General features: G+C 37.2%; 1 protein-coding gene across 1 annotated transcript; it reads right to left on the bottom strand.

Moving 5' to 3' along the window:
- Positions 1–227: 227 nt before the first annotated feature.
- On the bottom strand, positions 228–1,671 carry LOC109081730 (beta-1,3-galactosyltransferase 2-like). The gene has a single exon (XM_042734925.1). It carries the CDS (start codon positions 1,605–1,607, stop codon positions 462–464), a length of 1,146 nt encoding a protein of 381 aa, XP_042590859.1. The 5' UTR covers positions 1,608–1,671; the 3' UTR covers positions 228–461.
- Positions 1,672–10,782: the final 9,111 nt, after the last annotated feature.

Genomic DNA, 10,782 nt, shown 5'->3' with positions numbered 1-10,782 from the left:
TGCATTTTTGACTTATGTTCAGCCATAAGATAATATTAATTACCCATCCTTATGGCATATATGTTCTTCCAAAAGACCTCAAAATCATCATTTTTTTTACCAGTTTACTCTGTTGAATGATAAATGTTACACTTGATGTCCTTTAATAAGTTGATTGGACCAAAAATGTGGCCTAATTTTCTTTGCATTGTGGCTGTATTATCTTTCAGTAGCTTGCTTCTTTACAATTCTGTAAGATTTATCATAAAAATATTTAAACCACAACTGAATAAGGCTTGTGAAGATCATTAAGACTACAGTAATTGAAAAAATGATATTCACAAAAAATCCAGGTAAGGTTGTCCAGAACCCTCAGAACAAGAACTTTAATCTGTTGTATTTGGCAGAACGTGAAATGTCACAGGTCTTTTCAACTTCATTATAAAACCTCCAAAGAAGACAAAATCAGTTTATTGAACCTTCTACCAAGTCGTTTGGCAGGGATTGTGCTTGTTGCTCTGCAGGTGCTGCCAGTACTGGATGATCTCATTGGGATGAATCCCATGAGAGGTGATCAGGTTGCTGTATCTACAGCTAGAGTAGGGCACTCGCCAGTGATTGAACAGCAGTTCATTTGGTGGTGGCGTTGGCTCTATCTTCAGTTTAGCTAGACAAATACCCACGTAAACATCTTCTAAATGCAGTCTTGGTATGATCAGAGATGCCACGTATATCCTTCGGGCCAAATCGCCTGAGAAGACGTATCCAGTCCCAGAACAAAAGGTGGGGTATCGGCTACCAGGGTACACTTCTTGGGGCATGTACCATTTACTCTCTTTGTTTCGGTATGGGGACATGTCTGGCATAAGATGTCCTGTAAAATATCTTTGTTTTGGTTGCCCTCTGGGTTCTAGGAGTTTTTCTATGAGGTATTCGGTGTTGACAAACATGTCACTGTCTGTCTTCATGACGTATTTGGCCTCGGGACAGTACTTTGTGATCCAGTACATCCCCATCAGCGTTTTCAGGGTAAGGTTGTTGTAAGTATCCCTGTAATCTTGCTGGATTATATCATGATATCGATGACTTTCTTCCTCTATAGTTTGCTGCAGAATGCTGTCATTTCTTTGGGTGTCTTGATTTACACCTATGATAAAAAGGCGGATTAAACCCAAACCCCCAGCCACGCTTTCATTGGCCCATGTTTTCCTGATGGCATTCCTGGCGGCTGTTTTCTTGGGCTCAACCTCAATCAAAAGCACTAAGAAAGGAGCTCGCAGCAGACATGCGTTCGGCTCGTTGAGGATGTACTCATAAGGCTCCTCTCTAAGTATGCTTGCCGCTGTCATCTCTTCGCTATCCAATCCCTGCTGCAAACTTTCTTCCAAAGCTAAGATGACATTTCCATTTGAATTTAGTGGTGAAGGGGACTCTTTAAGCTCCCGCAACTTGGTTGTTTTCATCATGGTGAAGTTGGAGAAGGTTTTCACGGTTTGGAGTTCTTGAGCAGCAGACTTCTCCTTGGTGATTTGACTAGGCCATTGACCCTGAATAAAGAGGCCTCCCGCAAACACGAGCGCAAGCAAAAGGGCCACACTGCAGTATCTCTGCCTCCGCTTCCATTCCATGATCTCTTTGGGTTCGTGGGATTTGCCAGGCCTCCCAGAGTAAACAGCGAGTCCAGATATGTGGAAACCTGCAAAATAAAAAAAGGAACAATTTTTTACTTATTGCTACTGAAGAAAATGAGCTGTGTTTTAATTTATGAATATAATGGGTTTAATATTTGTGCATATTTCCATCTGCATTTTTATACATGGATCCCGGTGTGCTACATTCTTCTGGGTAGCTGAAAGAATGGTAAGGTTGAATGACTGTAAATAATTCAGGGCTCGCAAAATTTCAAAAACCCTGATAGCCCTAAGGGCAGGAACTCTCTTTAGATTTTTGTAGGCCGAGATGAATTTAACTAGCCTGAATTAAAAAAAAAGACCTCTCTCTATATATATAGACACATATAGACCTCACAATCAACTGAAACAACTTGTGACGTGACACTGCAACATAATAAAAGGTATCTTTTTTCATGTTAATCTGAGTTTTTGTACTAACCAGCTGCAACAGCAACACGCAAAGTTTCTATTTTAGAAATGGATTTTATTTCTGCGACATTGCGGCTGGAGCAACATACAAACTATAACAGTTATAATCTCAGGTATTAGCATATAGCAATATTATGTGCTTTATTCAATGTTAAAAGTTTCTAATGTGAGTTTGAATGTCATATTGCGTGACATTTATAGCCATACTGAAAGCAACAACAGATAGTATACCTCAGATCTTGAAAATAAATTAATGCAAACATCTACATTAAAACTGTGTGCTCAATGGGAACCAACAAGTGTTTTCCATAACAAAAATAGTATCAGTCACTCAGTATGTAGTTTTAACGATGTTAAAAAGATTTCATATTTATTAATTAGATTTTAAACTTTTCCATTTCATTAGGAGTGCAGTGCACTTCTCCCTTCTGAATGGCTGTGATATTTGAGTGATCCTCTTGCGTCGTGGTGTCATGTAATGTCTGTAAGGACAGCCAAATTACTTGTCACTGCAATTACGTCTGGTTAGGACAAGGTTTTGGCTGGTTTACGAAGATGCTCCTCTGTCTGTCACGGATCATGGAAAGTGAAACTTAAATCTGTCACGGTGTGGTTGAATTTATTCACGCACATTAAAAATATTTATTAAAACCTTTTCACATTTGTATTTACAACATTATTATAATAGGCTGTAATATTAACTTATTGGGAGAAACCCAGTAGTTCTATGTGAAATCAGACATTGAGCACCCACATATAGCCAAAATGGCATGATCCTCATTTCATAACACCTCTACAAAGATTCGACTGAGATCGGTAGTCAAATCGGGCTCCTCCTTTTGAAGCATCGAATCTTCAACTATTGGGTGTCACCCCTACTACTATATAAAAAATTGGTCACAAAATAATGAATAATAAATGTATAGCGCATCTACTTACAATTATATATAAATAAATCTGTTTTTACAGATGCAAAAATGTTAGAAACGATGCATCGTGATGCAAATGCCAACTTGTATCCAATGCACACTTTTAAATTTGCATCTCATCGTTAACTTTTATTCCGTTGCACTAATGCCAATCGGTGAATCTTACCATTTCTAGTAGAGAAAGAACAGTAGTATGTTTGCTGCAATGGCTGAGAGGATGCTAACATTAATGGTACCTCAAGTGGTTAAAACAATGTGACAAACGCATGCAAATCCGACCCAAATATTTAATATCACTGTTATTGCCATCTATTTGCATTAGTTATATCCAGCTGGTCTCTTGCGTGTATTCCTTATCCAGCAAATGGGAAATAAAATACAGGTCGAGCAACAGCTAGCTGACAAACCTTATAACTAGTTTAAAATGCATTTTTTTTACTTGCCTGACCAGACAAATAGACTGATTAAAAGTTAAGTGAAAAAATACAAAAATTACCAGTGAAGCATTGAAATGCGAGAATGATTCTTTTGATTTTTCTTCTGATTACATTTTGTAAACACCGATTGATAATAGATTGTGTATTTCTGGTATCAAGGTTGTGCTGCCTGTCTCTTTGTGAGAGACTTTAAAACAAATGAGCGTAACAGCACAAATAAAGAAACTCACAAGAAACACACTGAGGCAAAATGTGTAGTATATTAATAATATGATTTAGTTAAGTAACATGCAATTAAAAGCAAGCTATTTTAAAGCATGAAGTGACGTGGTCAAGCATGGTGAATATGTTGGTATGGTGAAAACTAATTATATATATAATATATATATATATATATATATATATATATATATATATACAACACTATATACACACATATACACATATATATATATATATATCTATATATATATATATACATATATATATATATATATATATATATAATCTATATATATATATATATTATATATATATATATATAAATATATATACAGGTGCATTTCAAAAAATTAGAATGTCATGGAAAAGTTCATTTCAGTAATTCAACTCAAATTGTGAAACTCGTGTATTAAATAAATTCAGTGCACACAGACTGAAGTGTTTGGCTGCAAAATAAGTCTTTGGTTCTTTTAATTGTGACGATTTTGGCTCACATTTAACAAAAACCCACCATTTCACTATCTCAACAAATTAGAATACTTCATAAGACCAATAAAAAAAAAAACATTTCTAGTGAATTGTTGACCTTCTGGAAAGTATGTTCATTTACTGTACATGCACTCAATACTTGGTAGGGGCTCCTTTTGCTTCAATTACTGCCTCAATTCGGTGTGGCATGGAGGTGATCAGTTTGTGGCACTGCTGAGGTGGTATGGAAGCCCAGGCTTCTTTGACAGTGGCCTTCACAGGGTTAGTACGGGTGCTTGAAATCCTTGAAAATGCTTGAATTTTAATGCAGTGTTTTCAAGGTTTGAAAAATGCTTGGATTTTGGATAAAGTGCTTGAAAATGCAGTTCCATTTGTTTCATAATAATTTGCTTTCTTACTGAATAGTTTATATATATATATATATATATATATATATATATATATATATATATATATATATATATATATATATATATATATATATATATATATATATATATCATTATATAATATAAAACATAATTTTTTTTACATAAAGTAAGCAGCTCCACTTGAGTCTGCGCCTGTCTGTAGTGTGATCTTTATTACAAGAGAGAGAGCTGAGGTGTATATTTTGATTTTCTCAAATACATCGTTAAGTGTGCAAAGGTCTCTCTCACACACTTTCTCACTTTCTTTCTCTCTCTCTCTCTCTCTCACACACACACACACACACATCACTTTCTCTCTCTCTCTCTCTCTTTATTACATATACAAGCCAGAAACTAAGCCTTTTTTTTGCACAGGCCTGTCTAAAGGGTTAATGGTCCCACCTAGTGATCAACTGTAAAAATTTAAAATTTTACCTCATCCCAACAGGGAAAACCACCAACCATCAAGAATGCATGATTATATGGTGTCATGGCTTTGCAATCAAAATATGTCATTTTAATGGAACTCAATGGGGCAAAAACAGCCACGAACAGTAAATGAGGGAGAAAAGATTTAAATCTAACGCTGCACAAAAACTAACAATGCATCAAAGCCAATGTTGTTACTAATCTTTGACATGCCCAAGACTGTGATAAAAGGTAAAAAAAAATCTAGTCCACAATCACTTTTTATATTGAAAATTTGTCATTTTGTGTGTGTGTTTTTTTTTTACCCCCAAATCAGTGACATCATTTATGAACTTGGCAATTAAAGAGAAAAAATGTTTTTTTTTTTTTTTTTTTTTTTTTTTTTTTTTACGGTTAGAAGTTTTGATCAGGACTGAGATTGATTAATAGATTTATGCAAAAAAAAAAAAATATATATATTTATATATATTTATTTATCTGATACATTTTTACAGCAGTTTATTTTAGTGGATGTTTTTATCCCGAACATAATTAAAGGGTAGTGAATTTGAACAACGCACAAGGGTTAAGGACATTCAAACGAATGGACATTCACACAAACTGTTTTGTACTGTTCCAAATGCGCCACCTGCTGGCAATTTGCTGATTTTGTTTAGAACAATGCAAAATTGCTAATGTGCCTTCAAAAATCCAAACGATTTACAAAGTAAGGTGTGTGTGTGTGCTTTAAATTAAGATAATAATTTATACTTTTGTGTGTGGGTGTGTTTTAACTAAGATAAACTTTATTGGCTAAAATGTGAGGTTTATCACTATTGAAAACTTAAGTTATTTGTGAAGAACCTGTTTTTGAACTGTAAATCATGTTTTTACAGTCATTTTATAGTACCAGTCATGTTACCATAGACATTGCCCTACCCTGCTCATACAGTATTAGTTTTATTTGTGCAGGTATTAAAAAGCCTTAAATTTTATTTTTAAAAATATTGTAGATACCCTGTAAAATCTTACTTTTTTATTTTATAATTTATATACTGTACTTGGTACAGTATATGAATATACTTGGTTATTTTAGGCAATGTTATATGCAATCCAGACAGGTGGTTTGATATTAGCACAATAACGTCTAAAGTATGTAAACATGTAATTTACCACAGTTGTAAAGTGCTGGAAATCTTGAAAATGTACATTGAAAGTGCTTGAATTTTACTTTGGAAAAGGTGTAAGAACCCTGCCTTCAGCTCATCTGCATTTTTTGGTCTCTTGATTTTCATTTTCCTCTTGACAATACCCCATAGCTTCTCTCTGGGGTTCAGGTCTGGTGAGTTTGCTGGCCAGTCAAGCACACCAACACCATGGCCATTTAACCAACTTTTGGTGCTTTTGGCAGTGTGGGCAGGTACCAAATCCTGCTGGAAAATGAAATCAGCATCTTCAAAAAGCTGGTCAGCAGAAGTGCTCCAAAATTTCTTGGTAAACTGGTGCAGTGACTTTGGTTTTCAAAAAACACAATGGACCAGCACCAGCAGATGACATTGCACCCCAAATCTTCACAGACTGTGGGAACTTAACACTGGACTTCAAGCAGCTTGGGCTATGAGCTTCTCCACCCTTCCTCCAGACTCTAGGACCTTGTTTTCCAAATGAAATACAAAACTTGCTCTCATCTGAAAAGAGGACTTTGGACCACTGGGCAACAGTCCAGTTCTTCTTTTCCTTAGCCCAGGTAAGACGCCTCTGACGTTGTCTGTGGTTCAGGAGTGCCTTAACAAGAGGAATACGACAACTGTAGCCAGATTCCTTGACACGTCTGTGTGTGGCGGCTCTTGATGCCTTGACCCCAGCCTCAGTCCATTCCTTGTGAAGTTCACTCAAATTCTTGAATCGATTTTGCTTGACAATCCTCATAAGGCTGCGGTTCTCTCGGTTGGTCGTGCATCTTTTTCTTCCACACCCAGACAAAGTCAGTAGCCCCTCACTGCAGAACACAAGATCCAGGGGGCGTGGTTGGATCCCCATCCAAGCAGGGTGGGTTTAGGGATCAGGGGGTGGAAACAGGTAGGCTTAGGTATATGTAGGTTGGAGGAGTTGGATCTGGATCCAACCACGCCCCCTGGATCTTGTGTTCTGTAGTGAGGACTATCTCGACGAAGTCACTAAGTTGGCAACACTGCATCTGGCACTAGAGGGCGCTGCCGGAGGCAAAAATTCAGCCGTTATCCTGGCATCCCTGTAAACAAAGCAGCTGTGCCTCGGGCTGTGACGGTGGCAGATTTTTAACACCGAGGTGGAAATGGACCAACTACCGTGGTGCGGTGTTGATATATATATATATATAGGCCTATATATAATTAATAATTATTAATGTATGTATGTATGTATATATATATATATATATATGTATATATATGTATGTGTATATATATGTATAGAATTTTTTTTTTTTTTTTTATGCGAAAAGGCCAAAAAAGCTCAACGTGGGTGATCTACCACACAAATATGAGAACAAAACATTAAAGTAGGCACACCACAGCTCCAGAGATAGAGAAATATTTAATAGTGTTCTCACCACAGGTGAGCTTAAACGCTCTTCATCAGACAATGAACATACATGACAACGCCCTTATATACACATACTTAATCACATGATTGCCCACATGACCAAAAAAAAAAAAAGCAGGGCAATCAACAAATCATGTAAGAAAAGGGTAAAAAAGCAAAATCACATAAAAGTGAGAGCAGCAATGAATTACAAGCACAAATTCATTTCACTAAATACCTGATTGCAAAATGTTCAAAATTACTCCAAAGAAAATGCAAGAATGCACAAAATGCAAAAAAATACATCCAAAACCAAAAAAGAAGGCATGATATAACGTGATAAATCTTACCATCTAAATCACTATAATAATTAAAAAAAAAGGGTGAATATCAAAATCTTCATTGAGACCATTGGAGATAAAGTATTCAAAGTATAAATCCAATATGCTTCACGTTTTAAAAGTAGATTTTGAATATCACCCCCTCTTTGAGGTAATTTAACTGCTTTGAGACCAATATATTGTACAGTCGAAACCAAATGTTTAAACTTGGAAAAATGTTGTGCTACTGGACTTTTAGGGTCATGGTGCCTAATTGCACATCTATGTTCAGCACTACAAGTTTTAAGTTGTCTACTCGTTTTCCCCATATAGCCCAATGGATTAAATGCTTTGATTGAATACAAACGGTTCTTCAAACAGCCCACAAAATAGGGATGCAAAACTTAGAGCCCATGTTAACTCCAGAAATCTGCAAAAAGTATTCAGATCCAACCAAAAAAAGAGTTATAAGTAAACACAAGTTTCATGAGATCAGTTAAACAAGCAGTATAAGGGACCTGATGAGCATGTTGATTTAAATAATACTCTGCTGATTGTAAAGGGACATTGGTATATAAAGCTTCAACATCCATTGTGACTAAATGCACGGAAGTCGAAGGCAATTGTGCAGCTTGAATAATTTCAAAGTCCATTTCTATCTCTGGCAAGAACAGACAAAGGGCAAACTACAGGTTGCAAGAAAAAATCTATGATCGCAGAAATTTTCTCAAAGAGCCAATGGCTGACACAATTGGTCTACCAGGAGGAACATCTTTATAAGCCTTGTGAATTTTGGGCAGCGTATATATGACAGGCGTTACTGTATGTTCAACCCACATAAACTCAAACTCAGCTTTGGTAATACAGCCATGCTCTTAACATAAACTGATGTTTTAAATGAGAAAAAAAGTAGTAAAAGAAAGTTGTCTTTGTATCTCTGCCTCATAAAAGTGAAAGTGACATACAGCCAAGTATGGGGACCCATACTCTGAATTCGTGCTCTGCTTTTAACCCATCCAAAGTGCACACATACAGCAGTGAATACACACCCGTAGCAGTGGGCAGCCATTTATGCTGCGGCGCCCAGGGAGCAGTTGGGGGTTCGGTGCCTTGCTCAAGGGCACCTCAGTCATGGTATCGCTGTACATGCACTCCCCCCATCTACAATTCCTGCCGGCCCGAGACTCGAACTCGCAACCCTTGGATTGCAAGTCCGACTCTCTAACCAGTAGGCCATGACTTCCCCACAAGCGTGTCTATCCAATATAACAATTACCCCTCCTTTATCCCCACTCTGAAAAACCACAGTTTTATCTTTACGAAGAACTTCCAATTAATTTCTTTGCCCATCTGTTAGATTATGCAAAAGTTTGACCTGTCTTTTGTGTTTTAATAACGATTCAACCTCATGTTTGACAAGTCTATAATATGTGTCAAGAGAAGCATTCCTGTTGATGGGAGGAACAAATGTAGATATTTATAAAAATATTTAATGCAATTAACGCAAGGGCGGGGCTAGGGTTGGCCACCCCACTCACAACTGCTGCTTTTCTCACTTTTCTCTTGACAAGAAATGCTTTTATTCAGTTGCAGAATGACTGAGAACGGGAGACATTTCAGATGTCACTTCAGCGCCAAGCGCGAGCCAAGCGAGTGGTCTGTGCACTTCAATTGCAAGCACTTCAATTCCACACACAAAGGCTGATGCGGCACGACATGACATGGCAAATCCCCGACAGTAAACTGCCTCGTCCTGTTTATGAGGTACTGAGTTCACATGTCCTGTGTGGACACTAAACAGACTAAACCTGTTGCGACACGGCGGTGTCGCGTCCGGTGTAGACACGGTTCACTGTTCCACCGCCAAGCAAGTGGCACATTAACTCCTCGTCTGTACGCGCTCTCTTTTAAATAGGAATCATTTCCACATTTCTTGTTACCATCGTTCAATTATCACTGTCTCATTTGTATTTGGCCAGTTTGGAGAAAGCCTCACACCAAACCTGACCAGCAAGGCGTTTGCAATTACGGGAACTTGTACAAACAGGGATGGGTGACATGAATGGAGATGGCTCCAGATGTATGCCATGTGTAGTATTTGGTTTGGTATTTGGTTTCCCAACAAGGGCCATCGCCCAACAGAAAATTAATTTGCTGAATTTATAAACTGTGTATTTTTCTGTGCTCAAGCCTGCCAATCTAAAGGAAACGCTGTGTATGGCATTTGTTATTTGTGAATTACCATAGATTTATAGTCTAAATAAAATAATTAGCAACTATTACTGTTATTACACTTGTTTACAAAACTTCGTATTATGCTTGTTATAGAGTGCGTGACGACACATGCACTACCGCCAGTGGCAGTAGACAACCGCGGTGGTCGCATTTGTTACGGCGGCCATCACAGCTCTAGCTGCACTACTTTGTTTCAAACAGTCATTTAGATATTTATATTCACTTTAGTCTTTACCAAAGAACCAAATAAATCATACTTAAAGACTTAAGTTATTTATTTTATTTTAATTTAGCCTAAAACATGGCCTATCTATATATGGACTGATTCGATATTATTGTCTGGTAACACTTAACAGGTTCCATTAACATTAGTTAAGTAAGGGATAATGTACATCCAACCAGTTGTTATCTCAGAATAAATCCCGACAGGGTGATCAGGACCCAGATGTGAAGCGGGTTACAATACAAGTCTTCCATTGTAACATGCGGTGGTTAAGTGTTTTCAGTCACAAGATGGCGGAGTGACTCGTTAAGCATATAAGTAGTACCGGTCAGGATAACTCCTAGTACCTGGATGAGCAGTGTGTTATTCAATTTGGCGGTTGTTATCTGGGAATAACATACAGCTGGATGGCGTGATTGACCAATTAGAATCAAGTATTCCATAGAGCCGTGTAATAACATAAAAT

The sequence above is a fragment of the Cyprinus carpio genome, chromosome B12 (genome assembly GCF_018340385.1).
Source record: "Cyprinus carpio isolate SPL01 chromosome B12, ASM1834038v1, whole genome shotgun sequence".
NCBI classification, from domain to species: domain Eukaryota; kingdom Metazoa; phylum Chordata; class Actinopteri; order Cypriniformes; family Cyprinidae; genus Cyprinus; species Cyprinus carpio.
This window is presented reverse-complemented; position numbering and strand designations above follow the sequence as displayed.

What these genes read in the sequence shown, in the direction of transcription:
- LOC109081730 (XM_042734925.1), bottom strand. Translation starts at nt 1,607, where the DNA reads ATGGAATGGAAGCGGAGGCAGAGATACTGCAGTGTGGCCCTTTTGCTT.